General features: G+C 48.5%; 1 protein-coding gene and 1 non-coding gene across 3 annotated transcripts; both read left to right on the top strand.

Moving 5' to 3' along the window:
- The first annotated feature begins 1,489 nt into the window (after window positions 1–1,489).
- Window positions 1,490–25,049, top strand: OSCP1 (organic solute carrier partner 1). 2 transcript variants are annotated; one of them, XM_045859651.1, is made up of 11 exons: window positions 1,490–1,669; window positions 6,418–6,447; window positions 10,452–10,606; window positions 14,374–14,541; window positions 15,057–15,137; window positions 18,828–18,931; window positions 19,383–19,511; window positions 20,049–20,118; window positions 21,669–21,808; window positions 22,758–22,821; window positions 23,245–25,049. In XM_045859651.1, exons 1-11 carry the CDS (start codon window positions 1,558–1,560, stop codon window positions 23,359–23,361), a joined length of 1,170 nt encoding a protein of 389 aa, XP_045715607.1. In that variant the 5' UTR covers window positions 1,490–1,557; the 3' UTR covers window positions 23,362–25,049. The 2 variants fall into 2 exon arrangements, with proteins under 2 accessions (XP_045715607.1, XP_045715608.1); XM_045859652.1 differs by lacking the exon at window positions 6,418–6,447.
- Window positions 19,890–19,952, top strand: LOC123832414. Its single transcript, XR_006788066.1, has one exon. It is a non-coding gene; the product is annotated as a U7 small nuclear RNA (small nuclear RNA).
- Window positions 25,050–25,061: the final 12 nt, after the last annotated feature.

Below are 25,061 nucleotides of genomic sequence, written 5' to 3'. Positions count from 1 at the left end.
CAGCAGCACAGAGGTACCGGGGCTGGCTGGCTGGCTGGCTGGCTGCTGGGTGAGAAGGCCAGGGGAGTAGAGGAGGTGACTCTGAAAGGCTGTTGGAGATAGAGTGGAGGCCCTGAATGCCATGCCAAGGCTATCTGCCCGTCAGTAGGAAGCCACTGAAGGAATATGTCATGTTGGAAGTGGTGTCTTCTGAAAAAAGAGTCTAGCAGCCAGTGCAGGTGGAGGAGAGAGCCAGTAATATGGATGAATGTAATGTTGCAAACAAACGAAGAGAAAAATATGAGATTTTGGCAGAAAAAGCAGTGTTTGTTTGGTGACTGATAATAGGATCCAGGGCAATAGAGCTGGAAACCAAGGCTCAGGTTTCAAGTCAGAGTGGCTGGAATGAAAGATGATCAGTACACTTTACAATTTGAAATTTACAGAAATGGTTGCTCATCAGTATAAAAACGTACCGCAGACTGCTGGAAGGTGATCCTGGACTCAAGATGGCGGTGGAATGTGGGTTTCCTGCCCTCAAAGCAGAGAAGTGGGTGGGAGGCCTGCCTAACAGTGGGAGGAGGGGGCTCCAGAGCCTCCAGCACATGTCCTTCAGGAGCGGGACAGACAAGAACGGGCCTGGTTTGCTTCAGGGAATAGGGAACCTGGTGGGCCTTCACTCCAAGTAGCTTTTTGAGAGGGAATGCAAATAATTCAAGGACTTCTGTTCCTCCCCCCATCTAAAAAGAAAGTCGGTTACCACTTTATTAGTGATTTCATGGCACTTTGCATGATCTCATTGATTTCTCAGCAACCCTGTGAGGTGGGTGTGCCCTCCAATTTATGAGGAAGCTCAGCCTCCAAACAGCTGCGCAGAGTCACTGCTGGGAAACAACAGCGGAGACAAACCCAGGTCCATCTGCTCAGAGGCTGCTCTAAACTGTAGGACACGTGGCTGCGGCAGGTCTGCTGGGCTGAGTGACGCCCTACAAAGGGTGTCCAACCTTTTGGCATCTCTGGGCCACATAATACATTGCAACAAATAATCACAAAAAGCTCATAGGTTTAAGTAAATTTATGATTTTTTGTGGGGGTGCATTCATAGCCATCCTGGGTGGCATGCAGCCCACAGGCCACGGGTTAGATACCCCTGCAAAGTTTCACTTAGGTGTTTCTCATTCTGGGGCACCTACGCACGCAGCACGGCTGGATGAGGGGTCGTGAACACAGCTGGGCCCGGTGTCTGCTGCTCCCTCAGCGCCAGCCCTTGCAGCCCACCACCCTCGCTGGCCTTCCCCTTCCGAACAGCCTTGGAAAGTCAGAATTAGCGCTCCACCCTGGGGTCCGCAAGACCTGCGTCTACCTCGGGATTCATCCACCTCAAAAGTCTCGGGCATCCAGCCCAATAAGCTTCCTCTGCCGGGCGCCTCACAACAAAGAGCGTGCTCATTGGCTCCTTTTGCTGGCCGCTGTGTTGCCCTAGCAACCAGGCCACGGAGACGCGGTGGTAGGGCCTCCAGGTCTCTGGCTCCCCTGTCTCGGGTCACTTGGTCAGCTCTGCTATCTTTCGTCGTCGTCATGTCGATGCGGACGCTACCGCTGCTCTTCTTGAACTTGGGCGGAGAGATGCTTTACATCCTGGACCAGCGGCTGCGGGCCCAGAACATCCCGGGAGACAAGGCCCGCAGAGGTGAGAGATGCCCGGCCTTCACAGCCAGCCCCATGCCCCACAGTCCGCCCCGGTACAAACTGACCTTACAACACCCCTGCACACTGCGCTCTCTATAGCCCGAGATCTTTCTCACAACCATTCAGAGCCCCTCAGGAGTCAGATTCCCCAAAATATTTTTTCGCAGCAGAGGTATTTAATACCCTTGTCGAATATTATTACAGTACGTCAGGTCCTCTCCCCCAATTTCCTCATCCCCCTCAAATTGACGAGGTGATTTCCGAATCTTTCTTGACAACCGGTTCCTCCCAAATGTAGGGAGCTCAGCTGCCCACCACCTGGCAACACACTCTTTGCTAGTCCAAGCGTGCTCGGTCCCTCCCCCACCCCATGGACCAGGTTCCGAATCCCCAGTCCTCTGTGCGGCATCCTCCGTCATAAATTGGAAGCCAGTCTCACTAATTTCAGAAGGTATTTCTAGAAAGGTGAGGTCCTGAGATATCATAGATAAATAAATAAATAAATAAATAACTATAATTCTTCCCCTTCACAATTGTCGGAAGAGAGTACAATTGTGGAAATAATTATATGAGAGTTTCTAAAATGTAAAATCTGTCCTCCTACAAACCCCACCTAATCTCCAGAGAAATGACCACCCAGAACTCTCTGCCATCCTCTTTTTCTCCTGCTTTTATTCCCTCCTCAATCAGCGACTGCTTTCACCAGCTTTCCTGGGATTAAGTATTGTACTTCAGGGTAGAGGAAGAAAGGTGATACAAACGTAGCTGACATGGCCACTGATTAAACCATGGGCTCTCCCCAGCAGTCTGTATACTCAATTGACGTGAAGCATATACATTCAGATATTCACCATTGTGTCTGTGTAACTGACTCCAAGTCCATTCATAAAAGGATACAGAGAACTCCCCTTAGCATACACCCTCCCCTCCATTCATTCGGTGCACTGCTACCATTGAGCACTCTAAAATGCAAATCTGTCCATACCCTCTGTTACTTAAGACCCTTTTTCAGCTTTCCACTACCATCTGGATGGAGGCCAAGTCCCTGGCAGGACATTTCAGGGCCCTCTGATCTGATCTGTGTCCACCTCGGCACTCCTGCCTTCTACCACTGCCTGCCTCCTACTTTGCATCTTAATACCAAACTGTTTGTGGGTCTCCATTTAAAGCATGTTCATTCCTGTTTCCATACCTACCCCACCCCAAACCTCCCATTTCCGTGCTAATAACTCCCCTTTGATATTGCATAATTCAGCTTAAGGTTCCTTTCCCTCAGGAAGCATCCCACATGGGAAAAAGGCCCGCACGTACTCTCATAGCACCCATGCATGCCTCTCTACCCTCTCACTAACCGCATTATCCTGTAATGGTCTGTGTGTGTCTCTCCCACGTAACTGTCTTATTCATCTTTGTAGTCCAGCACCTAGCATAATACCTAGACCAGAACAAAGTGGTGCTCAGTAAATGTTGACCTGAAGATCTAAATTCGCTGTTTTCTGTAACATTGCCATTTCTTCTTCAACAGGATTATATTTTCCTTGGTGCCTCTGTTGTGTGATTGCATTTGTGCTAATGGCGTTAGTGAGCTGACAGGTAGTTCTTGGATGGATAGTCTGCATCTTGGAAGGCAGTGTAAACCAGCAATTAATAGCATGCCCTCCAGAGTCATACAAACATGGGTCCCAATTTCAGCTTTACCACTTCATAGAGTATAAGGTCTATAAGCCTGCTTCTTTTTCCATAAAATGGGAATAATACATACCGTATAGCGAAGTTGTAAGGAATGAATGAGATAATGTGTGTATTTAACATATTTAGCACAATAAGTAGTAAATGTTGTCTTTCAAGAGGAGGTCTGGGCAAGACCCTGTGAGTAACACTAAGGGACTGGCTTCCTTTGCCTCCCGCAGCTGTGGTCCTTCCAGGTTTGCTAGACCCAACCGCCTTCGGTAACCACACTCACACGCTCATTCCCCCCGCAGCTAGGATGAGTGGCAGGAGACGTATGAGATGCCGGGCGGAACGTCATCCAGCCCTTCTGCACATTCCCTGGAAGCAGGGCTTTTGGTCAGTCTGGTCCAGTAACTGATTCTGAAATTGGAGGACATGTCTCTTTCCTAATGACGACAACGACAGCATTTGTTAAGCACTTACCAGGAACCAAGGACTTCCCTGAACACCTTTACCCCACAACTGTCCTATCACATAGGTGATAGATACTACTGTCCCCATTTCACAGATGGGGAAACTAAGGCCGGTTTTCCCAGGATTACATATTTGAACCAGGATCATTGGACTCCAGAGCTCATGCTCTTCAGCTATATGTCCTTAGCCACTACACTGCCATACCCGAGGGTTGCTGCACCAGAACCTGTGTGGCAGTTGGAAGGTTGGGAGGAGAGGGAGAGGTTTGAGAAAAATATCCAGTATACCCAATGAGTTTTTGTAAAGAAATGACAGAAAGTACCATGGTTGGCGGATGGGGACTTAGAGGAGATAGAGTGAAAAGGCAGGGTTGCGAGTGCAGGATTCAAAGCGGAGAAACGCCACGCCCCCATCTGGAGTCACGGTAGCCGCAGGAAGCAGGAGCCACTGTGACAAATGCCTGGGCACACAGACCTAGAAAACGCCGGAATAAGCTAGTCTCCATTGAAGCTTTGAATGAAAAGCGCATGACTTCCAGATGTTTTCATTATCTTACACAACTCATTGCTCTCCTGGAGGCCGTCCTGCCCCCACGAGGCCGGGGCAGGTAGCGCAGTTTCCCCCGCAACGCAGCCCCGGGTCTGGCCTTCAACCGAAAGGAAGCGCCCTCTCAATGGAGCAACTTTTGAGTGTTGCACATTGAATGCTGTCCCGCGTTTTAAGCAATAGTGAGAATAATAAAACCTGCCTTCGCCTCACTCCTGTCCTCTTAAAAATGCTCATAAATAAGACTGTTACATTTTGTTTGCATGCCTCATTTTCCAGGAGGGGAAACAGGCATAGAGCCATTCATGGATTTTTTCCCCAATACGTGAAGATCACAGTGTAGTTCTGACCAACCAAGTGGTGGTGAGGTTCTGTTTTTATTTTCCTAATTTCAATGGAACAGGCAGCTCCGGGTAGCCTTGGGCATGCCTCCCATGCAAAATATAACTGAAGTGGAATTGTCACCAACAAGTCATCTGGAGAAATAATAGAAAACTGGTGCATCATTTACCCTCCCCTGAATCCTCACATGGAAAGGGCCCAGGAGCACTCAGCACTGCAGAGACCTCTGCTTCATTGCCTGCCGAAACGCCTCCTACCCCGGGGCGTGCATCTGCCAGCTCTATTTTCTCAGCAGTCGGTAGTCACTGTCCCTTAGGGAAGGTTGGACCCCTGCTTGCAGCACCACTGCTCCCACACATGCCTTCAAGAGGGCGGAAACTGCACCTTTCTGAATTCCCACAAGCCTATTAGGCAAGCCCGCCTATAAATAAATGCCACAAGACAGAAGATGTGGACATTATGCTACAGAAACCAGGATCTGCTTTAGAAAGTCTGACTCTTGGTGCTGCCCCCTTACTGTTTTCTCTCCAAACCCCTGTGACTCTTGTGGGAGAAAGACAGTGAATTTTCCCAGAGGAGTCTGACCATGCAATGGGAACCCTTTGCAGCCAGTTGGGGCTCAGCACTGGCTGTGCTTCTAGATTGGTCTCTTAGGAGCCCTTGGTATTGTGCTCGGAGACATATGTTTTGGTTATAACTGCAAAAATCGCCTTTGAAACAATCTAGTGGCAAGTTTTCCAAGGGACACCATTAATGACAACATGTTTTTTTAAATTTGGATGTGTGTAGAACTGTGTTTGTCTGCGAATGGTTTTTCTACATTGAAGTCTCCCGGAAAAAATAAGGAAAGGAAAAAAAGTCATCTTTCATCCTTTGTGGGTGGTTATCGAGTGTCCTTCGGTAGAGGAAGCAGAACTAGGAGAGCCGCCAGCTAAGTGCTGATGTTTCATGTTCCATCCCCACAACAGCCCTACGAGTTCGGTTCGAAGATGAACCCCGTTTTACAGATGAAGAGGCTGAGGGTAAACAGGCTGCTTGCAGTTATATGGCTAGTAAGTGGTAGAGTCAGGTCTCAACCCATTAAGGCTCTTAATTCCTACAGGTTTCTCTAGCCGAGCACACTGCGCCTGCTCTGGTTTCCTCGTGAAATCCCCGGCTGCTTTTGTCCTCGGGGGTTTTCTTCACAGCGGCTCCGTCAGGAGTCTCCTCTTCTGCCTGCCAGTCACACATCGGCGTCTAAAAAGGAAATCAGAAGTGCACGGGCACTTTTCGAAATCTTACATCAGTTTTTTTAAGAAACTAGGTTACACGCAAAGAAACTCCCTTGTCTACCTTCCTTGAAATTATTGTTCCTCGTAGAAGTGTTTTTTAAAAGCCTTGTTTTGAATAATATGTATTCCCATAGCGTTAGACAGGAGGACTTCTGGAGCCTTTCAAGGCAAGCCCCGGGGCAGCTGGCCCTCCTGAGCTTCCTCTCCTCCTAGGCTGCCCATGCTATAAGATAGAACCGCTCTGGGGCTTTTTGGGCACTTGTTTATCCACCACCCTTTTAAAAGTTTCACCTGGAAAGCAGGGTATTCGTGTTAGACATTAATACAGATGTGAGAAATAAAAGTTTCGTAGACCAGGTCATTGGAATTGGTATTGTTAAAGCCTCCTTGAAAATGACGTTTGTGCTTCATGAACTGGTGTTTTCTCTTTGTATGCTTCGTGTAGATGAATGGACAGAGGTGGACAGAAAACGAGGTACGCTATCTCCGGGCTGCATGTGTTCAGTCTGCATCCACAGGTCCACGTAGGCCTTTCCCACGGGGGTGTGAAGTGGGGCCACGCTAAATGTTTTACAGCAAAAAATGTGTATAGGCATGAGTTTTCTCTAGCCAAGACATCGGTTGTGTATTTGAATCTTTCATGTAAATATACAGCATGTGAGACGAAAACTGAGCAAACTTAGGCACAACGACCATATTGCACCTGAGGGACTTTTTTCCCTGTCTCTGTCAGTTCTAAGCTTTGAGGGGATGGCTGGGGCAGAAGCTACACTTCTGGGTAGGTCGTCCTATGTTGTAGTCCCTAAAGCAATTCTCTGAGAGTACCATGTAACCAAAGAACTGTGGCTCCACACGAGGGACCTTCCTTGAGCCATTTTCCTTAGCACACAGAGATGGCCGTGGAGCAGCTGAGAAAAATGGAAGCATGTGGCTGCATGGCTGCCAGCGCGGAGGGCAGGAGGCATGGTGTCACGCATGTACGTCGTGCAGCCCTCTCATGTCCGATCTCCAGCTTCCCCTTCACCTACCGCCAGCAGCAAGCCTGGAAAAGCTGCCAGTTCCTCAGAGGAAAACCTTAGCCTTTCTCACCAGTACTTTGTGTCACCAGTACTTTCCATTATGTGACATTTGAGTGCCGTTTATGCATGTCATCAGCCATCGTCCTGAGCATTTGGAATGTCTCACCACACCAAGCGTGCTGAGAAGGGAACAGGTATAATATTGAAGAGCACAGGCAGTAGAATCAAACAGCCTCCTTCTAATTTCAACACTACCCCTAGCCGTGTGACCTTAGACTTGAACCTCTCAAAGAGTCCGTTTTCCTCCTTGATAGAATAAGGAGAATAATTCCAAATTGTCTTGTGAGGGGGAAAGCTAAATGGGATCATGCATGGAGGGCTCTAAGCCCGGTGCCGGGTACATAGTAAGGATGTGAAACATGGTAACCATCCAGAAGTAGCAGCTTCTCTCTTTTACCCTTAGTTCCAAATTGCATGTTCCCATAACCAGATTTACAACAGTGGTTTAGTCAATACTCAGCTGCTTTCATCAAGAGCATCATTTCATCAGGCCAGGCTCAAAACAAAGCCCAACTGAAGCGCTTGATCGCTCTGATTATACTTTACAACCACCTTCGGCCACTTCTCTTAAGCAATTTTGGGCCCACCTCTGGATGTGTGGCAGACTTTCAGGTGAGAAGTGTGGATTTTGAAAGCTTTTTGGGTACCTAATTGAATCACTTGAATTTATTTTAACTTAAGCATTCAAAAACAGTGAACAGAAACTAACTTCAGAATCTGGACTCAGGATGCACCTGTGGAAAATCACTCCCCGCCCTTCGTCCCCTCCTGACGAAAGCGGGCTCCTTGCACATTCCTGCCTCGTGCAGTTCCACGGAGCTCACGTGAGTGCCGACCACTCACTGAGGTAGACTGACAGGCGTGGTTAGACCTCTCTCTCAGGTTTAATTTAACTATGACCTGGGCTGCTTCTCAGGGGTAAGGGCATGTCCTTCCTCTTTGTGCCCTGGTGTTTATCTCAGTGCCTGGCGCATAGTGGGCCCACCACATCCAAGTGCAAGGTGGAACATGCTATGAGGCGCAGGCATGCTCATTTGTGCCCCAGACTCCTTCCAAAGGATTATGTGAGAGGAGGGACCCTGGGTACTGGGGCCCAACCGTAGAACTGCCGCTTTCTCCTGGGGGCGTTCGTGGTCACTGCTCGGCCCACAGGGTCGGGGCCTGCCCTACCCTCTATCCACCCGGGGAACTTTCTGGGTGTTCGCATGCAAAGAGCCAGAGACACGTGGCTTGTTCACTCCCCAGAGGGAGAGGTTCCATTTGCTTTTTCCTTTGCCAGAGTGGCTAATAATCTCTCTGTGACTTTCTGTCTTTTAGAACTGATTTGTTGGGGTCTAAGCTACTTTCCTTCATTCTGCAAAGGGCTGAAAGACCCAAGGAAAAGCACTCAGCACCTGGGTTAATGGCAGATATTTGCAAGCATTCACGTAATCAGACCTGATGTGATTCTTTAACCTGAATTCCTCCCCCCTGGCTACATAATAAACCTGTGCAAAATTCAAATTCTCTCTTTTGAAGCCTTACATGTGGCTTTTCAGTTGTGCCTATTTCCTTGCAAATTCTGCGTTTCATATTGACTGCAGTAAGAAAAACGCTAAAGAACCCAGTTTACCGCAGGTCCTTGATGGTTTAGATCGAAGGCAAAAGGCCATGCGTGAGGCCAGCCCGAGGAGGCGTGTCTCCAAGCTGTCCGCACTGGGACGTGTTAGTGTGCACCAAGGGCGAGCTGCGAGGAGTTGAGGTCAGATGTGAGGGATGCCCTGCACTGGTGATGGAATGGGTTCTTCCCCACTAATAGGAAGGGGTCTAGAATGAAATCCAAAGGTCAGGTGTGAGTTCATCACTTCCGTTAAGGGGTGTCCGTTAGTTCTTTAGAGTCAAGCTGGGGGGGTGGGGTTCTTCCCCTCCTCTCTTCTCCCTATAGCCCTTCCATTTAAGATTTAAATACTTAAGAATTGTACACCTGAAACCTATATAATTTTATTAACCAATATCACCCCAGTAAATTCAAAAATAAAAAATAAAGATTTAAATATAACCAGCCCTGAGCTCCCCTGCCGCCTCCCCCCAGAATACCCTTCGAACTGCTTTAAAGTGCTGACCTGGGCCTGCCAGGCGCTTCTGTCAGCTGCTCAAAGGCGGAGAGAGCGCCCGGAATCGAGGCCTCGGCGCACCGCCTTGCCTTCCCTCCCTAAGGTATGTGGCCCCAGCCACGCCTGCTGTGTCCCTTGTGTGGCAAAGGAAAGAGGTGTTTGTATCTTTCGTGTTTAATAATTCATTGTGTGTAACTTAAGGAACCAGCTTTCTTTCACATTTTAATTGCTATGAATGCATATTCTCAGTATCCATAAGCTCTCACCTTTAGGCAAGAATAGATGTGGTTTAATTAAGAATAATCTGTGTTCAGCCATACTTGTTTCTGTTTCTTGTACCAGAGGGATTTTCTAGCCCTCAACTAATGATATTTGAGTAGCAAAAAAATATCCAAATGAATGAGTGAATGAAGAACTAGAATTACAGACACACCTGTCTGTACACACCTTAGGACAGGGGTGTCAAACTCATTTTCATCGGGGGCCACCTTAGCCTCCTGGTTGCCTTCAAAGGGCTGAATGTAACTTTAGGACTGTGTAAATGTAACTACTTAACTAGGGGCAAGGAGCTCAGTGCTGCCGCCAGGTGGAAACAAGGTGCGGGGCCGGATTCAGCCTCATGTTCGCCTCCTGTGCCTTTGGGCCTTTATCCTCACTGGATGAAAGTTTTCCATTTGAACAACAATACAAGACATAGCACTACAGTAAGATATCAATATTATAAATCAAATCTAAAAATTAAATCATCCTATAATGGTACTAACCTGAATCTCGTAGGAACAGTAGAAATGTTTTAATCTCTAACCACTGAGTAGACTTGTCTATTTTCATAAAATGTTTTGCCAAAAAACAAGTCAGTTACTATTACCGGTCCCATTTTCATAAAATTTAATTTTAAGTAAAAAATATTATGAATTTGCTAAACAAACAAGAGCGATGTTATTTCTTGTGTTAAGGAAGCGATCTAATCTAAAATGTCTCTAGGAATATTTTTTAAAAGAAGAAATACCCCCCCATCATCAAGTGAGACAGTGCACATAGCAGTAGTTTGTGACCTCTGAAGCACAACACATCGCACATTGTCACATTCACATTTGCTCTGAGGTGGCCTCATAAAGCACACTGGACCCTGCCGTCTACCGGAGCACGGCGCGGCTTCTCCGCAGGGAGCAGCCCTCACCAAGCTCATCAGCATGCCGCCCTCTGCCCGGGCCTAGCTCCCCCACCCCATTCGCGCACACACAGCGTTTCCTGAGCAAAGCTTCCTCCCGTGCCTGGCTTAGCTGCATTCTCTCTTGTCTCTGCAGTTCTTCACGACATCATCTCAACCATGTTCAATAAAAACTTTATAGAGGAACTGTTCAAGCCCCAAGAGCTCTACTCCAAGAAGGCTCTGAGGACTATCTACGACCGCCTGGCGCACGCCTCCATTATGAGACTGAACCAGGCCAGCATGGACAAGGTGAGCAGACAGTGGGCCGCCCCCCCCTTGATTGCACTTCTCATGTCTTCTGTGGATGACGGTGGACTGGAGTCAAATGAGAGGACATATGGAACACTGCCTTGCAAAGGAAATAGCCTCGTAAACATTAGTTGTCCAGTTGCAGAGTTGGAGAAGACCTTAGTGGTCATCCGCACCGATCCCTCTGCTGTTTAGGTCATTCTACCCACCCGAAGACAGTGCTGGTCTTCATGTCCATGTTCAGGGATGCCTTACCCCAACCCTAGAAGCTTTAATTCTGCCTAATGCTTGACAAATCTCAGACCTGACAACCACGCATTTTTTTAAGCAAATTCAAAACTTCTCAGTCTTTACTTCTGACATGAGCATATCTATCTCTTTGGGAAACAAACTATTAGGGCACTCTGGTTTTTAAAATAATAATTCCAAATAAATAAATTGCAAAGAATAGACAGATCTCTTATTCAGAAAAATTCCAAACAATTTATATAGATACTCTGTTCTCAAGAAAGGACAACATGCCCAGTGGGTGTGGCCCAGCTAATTGGAGCATCATCCTGTACACCAGAAGGTCGTGGGTTTGATTCCCGGTCAGGGCGCATGCCTAGGTTGTGGGTTCAATCCCCATTTACGGAGCCTACAGGAGGCAGCCAGTCAAGGTCTCTCTCTCAAATTGATGTCTGTCTGTCTCTCTCTCTCTCTCTCTCTCTCCCCCCCCTCTAAAAGCAATGAAAAAATGTCCTCGGGTGAGGATAATAAGTAAATGGATAGATAAATACAGAAAATCATGAGGACTGACAGTGGGTGCTAGCCAAGCAAAACCAGCATTCACTTATTGCTGGTACCGGGAAACCTCTTATCCCCCGCCACTTCCCTTTGGAAGCTATTTTCTGTCTCCAAGCCTCTGTTTTCTCACCTATAAAATGGAGATAACGAGAGCTAATTCATCAGTGCTGGGAGACTGAGTGAGAAACATACGTCATGACAAACCTAGGCTTGGCACATAGTAAGTGTTCAATAAAATGTTAATCCGCTTTTCTGCTCTGCTTGCTCTGCTCCCTCTGCCTTTAAGAAGGTTTAGGTGTCATAGAGAAGGTACATAGAATTTAGAATTTAAAAAAAAAAAAGCAAACCTGGACAGGAATCTTAGCTTTACCAAATACTAGCTGTGAGACTCCATTTACTGAACAACTCTGAACTTTTACTTCTCCATCTTATACCTCTTTCTTCCTAGCATGGTGTCCTGTCTGCAACGGGGACTTTATGTTCGATATGACGGCAGAGGGTCTCAAACCGATGCCTCCAGTAGCACCCCACCCATCCCCCCACACACACCAGGCGGCTTCTGTCGGATGCCGCTTACTAGGTGAAATGTTTAGCTGCATGTTGGAGAAATGGGATTATACAGAAAGGTCTAGCAAATGCCTTAGCATCTGGTCATCCTGAGTTCAGATCTCAACCTGCCACTTACGACCAGCTATCTGAAATTAGGCATTTTGTTTTTAAACTTGGGACAATAACGACCTTGTAGAGTTCTTGTGAAGGTTAAATGGGAGCAATGAGGTATAACTGTGCTCAGCACTCAGCACAGCACTCAGGTGGGAGCGGTTTATATTCTCTGTCCTGCCGCAGATGAGCCCATAACTGCTCTCCCAGTCTGGCCCTCTGTGCCCCGTGCCCCTGCCTCCAGCAGCAGCTTCGTGCTTCACCCAGGCACTGAGCTGAAAATGCCGTAGTCACTTTGGACAGCCCCCTGTTCCCCCGTCGAGTGTGGTCAGGCAGTCACCACATGCAGACAGCTTTTCCTCCCAAGTACCACGTGCTCTTCTCTGCCTTTTCCCTTTCCACCATCTCCATCCCAGGCCCTACACCTGGATTACCCCTCAGAATTTCTTTCTTTTTTAAGGCATTTTTTAAAAGATTTTATTTATTTATTTTTAGAGAGGGAAGGGAGGGAGAAAGAGAGAGAGAAACATCAATGCGCAGTTGCTGGGGGCCATAGCCTGCAACCCAGGCACATATGTGCCCTGACTGGGAATCGAACCTGCAATTCCTGGTTTGCAGCCCGAGCTCAATCCACTGAGCTATGCCAGCCAGGGCCAGAATTTCTTTCATTCACACAGTCAGTAGGCATGACTGCAGACCCCCGAGGAGCCAGGTCCTGGCTGACCTCCCTAACGCCGGTGTCTCCCTCCTCTCGCATCTCCCCGTGGCCTGTTCCCCTCGTCCCGCCAGGAAAAGCCCCATGTGTGGCTGCCTGCAGGCCCTCACACTTACCGTTCCCCTCAGCGGAATGACTTCCTCTCCCAGTGCCAGCAGGAAGCCTCTGACTGCCTCCTTCTTCCATAAAGCCTATCTCGACCACTTTGGGCCCCACCAATTTCTAGTCCCCGGTCTTTATAGCTGGTCATACCATACATGGGGCTTATTGATACCTTACTAAGTATTTTTATCATTTTCTAAAGATTTTATTGACTTATTTTTAGAGAGAGGGAAAGGGAGAGAGAAAGAAAGGGAGCGAAACATCAGCTGATCAGCTCTCACACACCCCCAACTGGAGACCTGGTCCGAAACCCAGGCATGTGCCCTGATCAGGAATCGAACCTGCCACTTTTTGGTTTGTAGGATGACACCCAACCCACTGAGCCACCCCAGCCAGGACATATTTTTATCATTTAAAATTGTTCTTATACAGTTTGTAGAACTTTATACTTGCCACTCTTACACCTATCTCATTTACCCCTCTCAAGCAGCTCTGCAATAATAGGAAATTCGGAACTAATTTTTTTGTTTTTGTCCTCTAAAAAAATCCCTTTATTCTTTAATGTCTTTTCCACAGCTAGTTTTATGATATCCTTTTGCAATTTTTCAATTAAGATATAATTCACATAACATAAATTTCACCATTTTGTAGGGTACAATTCAGTGGTTTTTAGTACACTCATAATGTGCGTAACCATCACCACTATATAATTAGAGAACATTTCCATTAGTCAATAGCAACGTCCTCTGTTTTGATTTCTGATTTGAGCCATTTTATTTTTCTCTCTTATTTTGCTTGGTCAATCTAATCAAATAATTGTCCGTTATCTAGCTATAAAGGCTTGCTGATCTTTTCAAAGAACCAGCTTTTGGTTTCATTGATTTTTATCTATTTTTCAACTCCCTAGTTCATTGATTTCTGTTCCAAACTTCATTTTCTTTCTTCTCCTTGGTTTCACTTTAGTTTGACCTTCTTTTCCTAGCTTCTTAAGGTGAAAGGTTAGGTTATTGATCCGAGAAATGCGGGCATCTGCCACCGTAAAGTTCCCTCCGAGCACTTCTTCAACTGCATTCAAGACCGTTTTTACAGACGAGCAGCTCAGGCTCAGAGAATGGAGCAAGGACTTGGCCGGGGCATTCAGCTTGTCAGGGGTGATGGAGGGTGTGACTGTGGGTGTCGGCTCCTCAACCCCAGCACCCGGCCCAGGGCCCCACAGCTGCCAGTAGTGTTTCTCACATGTTCCATCCACAAAAAGCTGACCAGAAATCCCGGTTTGCCCAGGAATGTCCTAGTCTCTCCATGTTGTCCTGGCTGAATTATTAATATCACCTCCCCAACTTTGCTCTCAAAAGTGTCTTGGTCTGGGGGATACCTGTTAGGGTCACCCGAGGTCTAGGACATGCGCAGTACTGGTTTTCAGTAAATGCTTGACGGCTTCATTGTGTGGAGGTCCTGACATCTGCTTCTGTGATCCCATTTATTCTGTTCATGTGCGGGTCGGCAGCTCTATGACCTGATGACTATGGCTTTGAAATACCAAGTATTGCTGTGTCCCCGTCCCAAGGATGTGTTGCTGGTCACTTTCAATCATTTAGATGCCATCAAGGGATTCATCCGAGACAACCCAGCCCTCGTGCACCTCGTGGATGAGACCTCCCGGCAGCTGATTGAAGTAAGATACCGTCCGTGTGTCCCCTCCCGGCCCCAGCACTCGTTCTCAGTCCTCGGGGAGAGCAGGAGGATGCTGTGGCAGAGCACAGGATGAGGGCTGGCAAAGCCTGCCGGTCTCCCAGAAACCCTAAAGATCTCCAAGTTTCCATGTTGGTGTCACAAGAGGCATCGTCGTCTTTTGACCTCTTCCCATTGCCGGAAAGCAGTGATACAGAGCCCAGCCATTTTCTCCTCCCTTTTTAGGAAAGGGAGTTGGTGTGGAGGCTCTGCTAAATCTTGGGGAAGAGCCTCTGTAGGCCTGTGGGCAACAGGACAGGTGGTGCACCCCTTCTCTGTGTGGCATGACGGGGCTGGTGAGAGAGCCGCGTGGGCTCTCCTGCTGCCCCTCTTGCCCCAGCAGCTGAGTCTGTGCCTTGCTTGTGGCTCCCATCCCTGAACCCCCAGCTGCCCCTGCTTGTCTGCACTTCTGCCTCACTTCTGACAGTGAAATGCTTCTTGCTGCTTTGCCTCTGGCAGGCCTACGGCGGTCTCTCTGCAGGGGAGTTCCAGCTGATCCGGCAGACGCTCCTCACCTTCTTCCAGGACCTGCACATCCGGGTGAGTGCGTGGGCAGCCCCAGGAGCACCCTGCCGAGGCTGCCCAAGGGAAACAGCTGAGATTGCCCAGTGAGTGATATGCTCAGTGTTTGGCTCCATGATGATAAACTTTCTGACAACAGCCCTGGCTGGCATAGCTGAGTGGATTGAGCAAGGGCCTGCAAATCAAAGGGTCACCAGTTCGATTCCCAGTCAGGGCACATGCCTGGGTTGCGGGCCAGGTCCCCAGCAGGGGGCACATGAGAGGCAACCACACATTGATGTTTCTCTCCCTCTCTTTCTCTCTCCCTACCCTCTCTAAAACTAAATAAATAAAATCTTTAAAAAAAAAAAAAGAAAAGAAAAAGAAACCTGTCTGATAACAACTCTCCACAGTTTTTAAATGGAGCGAGGAAGACAATGATACCGTCACTCCTTCTCAGTTACCTTACGTGTTTCTTTAAAATATGGTTTCCTCCCTTCTCCAGAGGAAACATGCTCTCGAGGTCACCAGCCTGATCTCGGTTGCAAAGCCGTTTCCCAGACCTTTCGTGTCGTTGACCTCTCCAGTATCTACACCTTTAGGAGGCTGCCCTCCTGCTCCGTGAAGCTCTCACCTTCCCTGGACTTTCGTGGCACCGTGTGTCCTGGCCTGCCCTCACCTCGTCCATTCCCATGCCCCTCACTCCTTCCTCTCCCTCTGCCTGTCTCCGAACCTCCTCCTGCCTCCACCTACCCACCTCCCTCAGGAATCGCTTCCCTCGTGCTGTCCAGCTCTCTCACCTGGCCCTCCCGAGTCTAACCCCTACCCTCCCCCTGCCTCAGCCCTGCCATCTAGACCAACATCCCCACCTGAAACCCAGTGCCTACAGTGTAATGTCAGCACCTAAGCTAATCTCCAAAATTCAAGTTCTGCCTCAACTTTGATTTCTTTCAAGGGCACTTTCATTCACTTGGCTCAGACCAGAGCATCGCCTATGAGTTCCCTTCCCTGATCTTCATTCACTTGCTCCTCAGGCCCCCAGAGTCTGCCTTTGCAATGTCCACACCCTCTTCCCATTCCCGCCGCCACCAGCCCAGCTCAGACCTTCACACCTGTCATTGGCTGTAAGCATATTTCTGAGCTTCTGAATGTGGGGCCTATCTCTCTTGGACAGGACTTTGCTCCTTCCCATAATTGAACACACTGATGTGGGAAAGATGGATGATACGGCAAAATGAGCCCAGGCTCTGGAGCCAGGCACTCTTGTGTTTGAGTCAGCACAGCTCCATGGCCTTGGGCAAGTTACTTCTCTTGAGCTGCAGTGTCTTCAAAGTGATGATCATAAGCATTTAGAGCTTGTTGGAAGGGTAGACTGATGCAGCACATGCTATATATATATATATATATATATATATATATATGTGTGTGTGTGTGTGTGTGTGTGTGTGTGTGTGTGTATACACACATATATATATATGTATATGTATATATTTGCCAGTATATGTATAGCATGGGGTGCCTCTGGAAGCACAGACCAGAAGCTGATCACAGTGGTTGCCCCAGGAGCAGGAGCAGGAGCAGGTACAGGGAGGACCATGGTACAGGAGAGACTCACGTTCCATTGTGTACCCTTTGAGCCCTTTGAATTTTGTACCTATCACAAAATAAAATTCAAAAAATAGAAGAAATAGACTGTGTCTAGCCCCTGGTTGTTATTAGCTTTCCATGGATTGGAGAAGACAAAAAGATTTTAACTCTGAGGCCAATTTTATTTTTAATCCTCATGAATAATTATATCTGCTACGGATGGGGCAAAAATAACATGAACATAAATTAAGGTCTCTAATAGTCATTGATTAAAACAAAAAATATGAAAGCATAAATAAGATTAAGTTTTGCATTGCTTTGAAGTAGGGACAAACTCTACATCACGTTATCGAGACTGCACGTTTGGACATTATTTTATGAGCTGTAGTACCATAAGTAGCCAGATTGATTTCTCAAGTCTGACAAGATAAAATGGATTATAATGAAAATACAGTCCTATAATAAGTCTATAACAAAACCATTAGAATATATTAAACTACAAAATCTATTAAGCTTTAATTGCTAAATGGGCACGCAGTGAAACATCAGAATGCTCATCAGGAGAAATAGGATTTCCACACCCTGGCAGGGTTCAGCCCCTGATTTGCAACATTTGGCCGGTTTTCCGAGTCTGGTCTTTAATGGCATTTCTGCTCGGCTGCAATTCATGATTGCCTCTACAGATTTTCTCTGTTTCAACAGTGTTGATAGTTTTTAGACTTGTTAACAAAACCAACTAACTAAATGAATAAAAGCTCTGCTCTAACATTGCCTTGCTCATTGTTTAACCAAAACTCCTCCTCTGATGTCCACAAGTTTCTGTGAAATCACGAAACACCCGAAGTGCTCTGATGTGGCCGAGGCCCAGCCAGAGACTGCCCCGAACCAGTTCCACTTGGAATCCTGGGCAGTTCCTTAAAACCCTCTCTGTCTCCAACCCCTTTCAGCCCTCCAGACTGGCTCCCAGAGTCGCCTCCTAAAGGCTCCATTGTGGTGTTTCTCTCCTACCGCATGCTTATGTCCTGTGTCCAATTGGATTATAATACTAAGAGTATTCGCTATAATTTACTGAACACTTACTATGTGTCAGACTCTGTGATAAGTGCTTTTTGTTCATTATCTGATTTAGTTGGCACGTTAATCCATTGAATAGGTACTATGACTATCCCCAGTTTACCAGAAAGAAAACCTTACCTTTCTGTTTGATACACAGAAAGGTTGTATGACTTACCAGAAAAGCCCAGTGCTGAGGCACGGCCCAGCGGAAATGTAGCCGAGACAGTCCACCGTCAGAATGCTAAAACTGGCACCTTGCAAATTCTTATCACTTTGCATGCATTTTCACTGCCTGGCACACAATATCCTTGATGGTATTACAAATATACTCTTGTAGAATATTAGAGTTTGAAGGGACTTTTGAGTGAATCTCATTTGACAGGTGAGGAAGCTAAGACCCCACAGAACTAGCTAACTGCTCCAGTAGTTACGGGATTTAATCTGACCACGACCTCAGCACAGAGTGCACAGACCCAGGAGCAGAATGAAGCCTGTACGGTGTCCTCGGTCACACAACAGACCTTCAAACAATTGCCAGCCGGGCTCGCCTGCTCCAGCCCCTTCTCACCAGTCCAGCGCGTGGCCCCGAGTGTGTGCTCCAGAGTCAGAAACACAGGGGTCGCTCTGAACCCTCAGCTCTGCCCTTTATGAGCTGACTGACCTTGAGGGAGTGTCAACCTCCCAGCTGCCCGTTCCTTATCTGTGAAAGCGGAGATGCTGAGGTTCTTGGAAAGTCAGCAGGGAGCCCAGGAGTGGGTGTGCAATGTGGAGTCAGCCTTGCTGTTGAATCCTGGCCCTGTCTCCCATCGTTCTCTCAGGGCAAGCCACTTTACTCTGTGACCCTCAGCTTTCTCACCTTTCAAACGGGGGCATTATACCTCACCTAGAAGGTCTGCTCTTAGACTCAGAAGGAGTTCTATTTGTCAAAACACTGTAACTCTCCAGGTGTTAGTTGTGGTGAGTTTTTCTTATTGTTATAAGCTCACTAGGTAACATTCCCAGCCTATTACACACTTCCCATCCTCACAATGCTTATGTCTATGAAAACACACCAAGAAAAATCACAATAAGTGTGTTTTTTTCCAGGTGTCCATATTCCTAAAGGACAAGGTTCAGAATTCTAACGGCCGCTTTGTGCTGCCGGTGTCTGGGCCTGTTCCCTGGGAGACCGAAGTTCCCGGGCTCATCAGGTGAGTTCTCAGCAATAATCGTCAGACCCGTGGGAGGGGCTCTGGGAAACCAACACGTGGGCCGCCGCCCAGATGCCGCCCAGTGGGCCTTGCTCTCCTTGGTGAGCTCAGCAGTTAGAAGGTCAGGCTCTAATCCCAGCCCTACCGCTGAGGAGGCCCGCACAGCAGACCACCCAGGTCTCCAGCATGCATTTCCTCGTCTATTAAAAGGGCTCATCATCTGTTTTCCCAAACCTGAGGGTGAATAATAATGCTCTCAAGTCCTCACACAGCACCTGGCACCTAACATGTACTCAGTACATACCATTGTATCGTTATTATGAGCACACTTGGCATCTTTGTCTCGAGAGAGCACGCGAATTCTTTCTGTCCCATGGTACACAGAGTACAGATGCCTCCAGGACTGCCCACGCTTGGAGAACTTCCCTTCCTGTCACACTTTGTGTTGTAGAATGTTCAACCACAAAGGCGAAGAAGTGAAGAGGGCAGAATTCCGGCACGGCGGGAACTATGTCGCCGCGCTGAAGGAAGGCTCCTTTGAGCTGTACGGAGACCGAGTGCTGAAGCTGGGAACTAACATGTAAGCCAGTTCTACCTCCCCGAGGGCATTCCAGTCCGGGGGGTCGCTCCGTTTGAAAACACCAGCCTGACTTCTGCTGTGAAAGTCCTGCTGAGAGTTGGAGTGGTTTCCCTCAGACGCAATGCATGTGGCATGCGGCGCCCTGCCGTTTCCAACAGGCGCCTAAGATTTCCAAACACAAGGCACTCAACAGGTGTAAAAGGTAAATCATTTGAAGCGGCCATGGAGATTCAAAGAGGCCCCTTCCACAGCTTCCCAGGTACCTTTCTCCGGGAAGAAGTGAAATTTGAGCAGCTGACGAGCACTTCGCTGTGTTCTGTATTCCTAGCTCTTTTCTAGATGCTTTTAAACTCTCCAAACAAAAGCCATGAGCTGTAGTAGCGCTTACAGTGCTTCTTGAATTTGTCCAGTAGGTCTTCCTGTCTTTACCAGAAGACCCACAAAAAAAAAAAAAAAAAAAAGCTGTGAGCTATGTGTAGGGTTAGAAGGGAGTCCGTAAGGGCTGGACAATGTTTTCAGTTTTCCGTTGGCAACCAGGTACAGTGTGAACCGGCCCGTGGAAACCCACACATCCGGAGCGTCAAAGAACTTAGCTTCACAGTCACAGGTGAGCCTCTGCCTCCCTTATCTATCGCCTGAGCTCATGTCCAGACACAAAAATCTGGATGGGGAGAAGGGTGGGAACTTTAGATTTCAAAGTTGGCCAACATTTCCCTCATTGTCTGCAATCTTCTCCATTCAGCCTTATAAAGTACACAGGTTTTTAATTGTAGTTTCCCATGGAGACCTCCAGTGATCTGACTAATTAGGTAATTTTAGACTTGGCTCGATCACCATAATTAAATGGGAACCGCACACCAGGACATGTGAAATAAGCACTCTCCCAGTGCCATTAGGTCCCTGGTTGCCGACTCCACACCTGTGGGTGTCCCGATCATTAAAACATCCCTTTTCAGTGCTTCCCCCTATGATGCCTGAGTTCAGAAGGGGGTTGAGGTTCTCTGAATTCCATCCTTACAAATGTTCGATGAACTGGCTATCAGCTAGCTACAGGACAGATCGTGGAACAGTCAGTTACTCAGCAGACGTTCGTCGAACTACTTCTACGGGCTGGGTGCCCAGGGACGCAAAGCTGGCTTAGACGTGGTCTCATCCTGAAGGGACCTATGGAACTCTGGGAAAGACAGCGACAGAAGCAAAGCACTTTGACACGGTGGACGCAGAGCACACTGGGCATTCTGAACGAGGTGCTGGGCCAGAAGAACACACATTATATCCAGTAGAAACAGGGCACAGAGGTCAGGAAGGCTTTTCAGAGGAGGTGACGTTCAGGTGCAGTTCTAGAATGGACGAGAGACAGCCGTGAAGGAGAAATCGGCCTGCAGGCTGAGGTGGCAGTTTGGGCAAAGGCAGGGGGGCAGGAGAGCACAGGAGGAGCCAGCGTCTCTCCCACGTGACTCCATCACGGCCCAGCTGAGGCAGGTGGCCAGAGAGCGCACTGCCCAGGGACCCTGAGGCCTGATCGGGAAGGGGCTCAAACAGTTTGGACTTTGTCCTTTAAGCAGAAGGCAGAGAGGTTTATTTCAAGCAAAGGAGAAGTGGGATGGGAGCTGTATTTTAGGCAACTCTGGCGGCAGAGTGAGGGCAGGGGCAGAGCCGGGCAAGGCTGCGTGAGAGAGCCGGTTTGAAGGGGAGAAGGTTAAGTGGACGAGATAGGGAGAGGAGGGAATGGAGTCGGGGTGTGTTCTCCATGATCACCACCTGAGGGCAGTGTGGTAGCTCCTATGGCCCCAGTGCCCTTGGACCCGGAGCCTTCAGTTTTGGGGAAGCAGTCTGAAGGAAGAGGAAGCAGTGTTCTTCTCCCTCAAGGAGGAAGGTAGGCTGAGGACGGTGGGGACCCTTGGGGCCTTCCACTCATCTTGAAAGTGCGAAAATCTCTGGTTTGCCCCCTTGCTAGAGTCCCTCTGCTTCTGACGCGGATTGTTTCTGTTTTGGCTAAGCCTGTTTTCTATGTTTCATTTGGACCTAGTTCTTCCCAGAAATAATTTAATGTTATTATTTTGCCTGGTTTTATAATACTGCCCTGGGTCTCTGGGTCTCAGCAGGAAACATGATCACCTTCATGTGGCTAAAAATCATGAGTTTTTTTTCCCACAGCAAAGCATTACCCCAAACCCTCTTGCTAAAGAAGAGCTGAACTTCTTGGCCAAGCTGATGGGAGGAATGGAGATTAAGAAACCCAGTGGCCCTGAGCCCGGGTTCCGGCTGAATCTCTTCACCACCGACGAAGAGGAGGAGTATGTTTTAAACCTGTTTCCTTAAAAACATATGTAAAAATCTTAAGTGGGTTAAACCAGACAACCAGCCATTATAAACCAGTGACACCTATAAATACAGATGTAAAGGTCACGAGCGACACACCTGAAAGTTCAATAACCTAGTTAAAGAAGAGTCCACCGGTATTAAAATAGCCCGAACTTTCTGGGTTCATTCAAAAAACAGTTCTAAAGTTTCCTTAGCACAGCTGAACGAGAAGTATTAGAAGTCAAGATAGTCAAATTAAGAAAAGTCTGTTAAGAAACCAGAGAGAGGTCAAGTGTATCTCGGAGATGAGACAGCCTCCCCCAAAGCGGCAGCGGCGGCGGCAGGCACTCACTGGGATTTGTACTGCCCGGTGCGTCACAGCTCACAGAGCAGGTCTGTGCCCCTTACCTCCTGTGGTCCTCCTCACAACCAGTTATTTGGGTGTGGGGGGGTTGCCTTCTATTTCCCCACCCGTTGAACTAACTACTTCTGTGCGATGGATTCTATGGTGAGTGCTGGGGACACCGAGATGGAGCCTGTGACCTAGGGCCTGTTCTCGGGAGCTCCCTGCGTGGTAGGACAGTGAACGTGCACAGAAGTGCTGCGTCATAAATGCACTCATGGAGGGCGCAGCGATGACTTGCACTGGCAGATTGAAAGATCTGGCATCTGAACTGGGTCTTGGAGTTTGCCAATCAGGGAAGGGGAAACACAGTCTTGGCAGTGCTTAGTATGTGCAAAGGCACAGAGACATAAAAGAATGTGCCTTTCTGGAGTGTAGGGGACATTGGTTGGAAATATGGAGTACAAAGCTGAAGGGAAATGGCAGAAGATGAGGCAGAAAAAAATCGGTTGCCAAATTATCAAGCGCTGGTTTGCCCCACGGGCAGGGAGAAACCTCTGACCTCTGACCCGTTTCTCTGCCCTCCCCCTCCCATGCAGACAGGCGGCGCTGACCAGGCCAGAAGAGTTACCCCACGAGGTTGTCAACATACAAGCTATTCAGGTGTGTGCAGGGGATTCCATGGTCAAGTTGTTTCCCTTCCTCATCTTTAATAACTTCGAACTTCAAAGGCCCTACCTTCTCCTCTCTAATCAGTATGTACATAGTCCCCATTCTGACAAACAGGTGAGGAACTGACATGCATCACGCTGGTGGGATGAAAATCAAATACCACTCGGTTGGAGCAGTGTCCCGTACACCAAAACATTGCGGGTTCAGTCCCCAGGAGGAGGCCAATCAGTGTTTCTCTGTCACATGAAGGGATTGAGGGGGGTCTCTCTCTCTCTCTCTCTCTCTCTCTCTCTCTCTCTCTCTCTCTCTCTCCCTCTCTCTCTCTCTCAAAAAATCAATAAAACATAGTATCCTCAGGTGAGGATTTTTTTTAAAAAAATCAAATATCAACAGCATCTCTCATTTCTCTAACAGGACCAGCAAAGAAACCAAGAGCTGGCCCGGATCATGGGAGAGTTTGAGGTCACAGACCAGCCGAAATGGAGTGCCAGCAAGGGAGACGATTTGCTGGCCATGATGGACGAGTTATAGCCGTGCTGACCAGGCACACCCCTCCCGCTTTGGGAGCGGCTGCCTGATGAGGACCCTGGGGGATGCCCAGGGAGCAAAAGGATGCTGCTAGTTTTCCACTGAGTGAAGCCATTACCTCTGGTTCCTGTTTATGTTGGAATGAACTGTGCAGGTCTCTCTCAGGGAGTACACTCTCTGGAAGGCACACACATACACATGTTTTCAGCAAAATATATTCGAGCTTTTAAATTGGACCCTTCCCATTTCCTCCTGACTTTATGACAACCAGCCAAAGCATCCTGGGCCACAGGTTCAAGCCTCGGAGTTGGAAAGGGGAGTTCCCATTGCCGCTTTCAAGGACAGCCATGGGGGCCGACAGCTCCCAGATGCCTGAGAATCGTCACAAAACTTCAGAGCTTTCTGGGGTGTGTTCTGCCTTGTGAGTTGGAAGTAAGTGGAAAAGGCAATTGCCTCCAACAGTGGGGGCCCAGTTTAGACAGCCCTCCTGTCCCTGGCACACCGGGGACTGTGGCCTCAGAGGCAGGGGAAGCAAGGCCGTGTGACAGGAACACTCAGCTGGGTCCCGCGCAGAGCACGTGGGGATCTGGAGTTCTCTGCACGTCCCTCCGTCCACACGTGCTGTGGGCTTCTCCCATGTGGAGGTGAGCACCAAGGAAATGCTTTGCTTTTCAGCATGAGACATGTTCCTCAGCCCGTGAGGCTTCCTCTGCCACTTCGGGTTCTTGCATTCTTCTACAGACGCCCAGCACGGCACGCCAGGACATCTGTCCCCTCTGCTTCGCCAGTGGTGGCCAAGCAAGGCCTTAAGTTGGATACGTGGGAGGCGCACATAGTGAGTCATTTTCCCTCCCGTGCACCAGATGAGTTGCTTCTCTGGGCACGGTGCCAGGTCTGACTGGGGTCCCTGTGAAATGTCAGGCTGGGGCTGCCTTCATTGTTTCGGGAAGGCCTGGGACTGAGAAAACTGGTGAGCTCAGGGCCAACCAATGTCCAGGGGCCAGGGGCCATTCAGCCCTGTGGAAGGAATATCCAGAATGGCAGAGGCTAGGAGGGAAACTGAGCTGAGTTGGTCCAACCGCAGGGAACACCGGGGCCCCTCACACCCGGCGAGAGCAGAGGCAGACACAGTTCCGCAGTGTGAGGGCGAGGGAAGCTGTGCTTCGGCTTGCCGAGGCACAGTGTTTGGTCACAGAAAGGTAAACCCCAGATGAACTTAATGCGCTCCCTGCCTATGAAAGTTACGCTTCCTTGCCATAAAGACGCCCCAGAAGTCCCGTTGGCGGGGAGAGTCATGTCTTGCTGTGAAACGCCTGTGACAGGCTTGCAAAGTGCCTTCTGTTTTAGTCTCTTTTAAGCAATCTGGCCACCACTTGGGGTAGCCTGACAGCCAGGTGACAGATGAAGGTGAAAGTTCTGTCCTGTTCTGAGTCTGGCCCCCACCACACTGCCACAAACCTGAACTTCACTGTCTGCTCTGAGCATGTCCTGGGACCTTGGATGTTGGCCACCAGCTGCTGAGAAGTAGCAGCCTCCTCCCTCCACCTACTCCAGAGCGACACCGAGGATTTCCAGTGTATCTGTCCTCTCGGTAAACAAACAAGATACGGATCTCTGCTAAGGCAGCCTTGTGATGAGGCAATCTTTGAGTTTCATGTCTCTAGACTTGCACAAATATTGAGAAAAACAAGTTTATTTGCATA

The sequence above is a fragment of the Phyllostomus hastatus genome, unplaced genomic scaffold (genome assembly GCF_019186645.2).
Source record: "Phyllostomus hastatus isolate PE091 unplaced genomic scaffold, TTU_PhHast_1.1 phas_scaffold_182, whole genome shotgun sequence".
Lineage (NCBI taxonomy): Eukaryota > Metazoa > Chordata > Mammalia > Chiroptera > Phyllostomidae > Phyllostomus > Phyllostomus hastatus.
The sequence above is the reverse complement of the archived record's forward strand: the minus strand, read 5'-3'. Positions and strand labels throughout refer to the sequence as shown.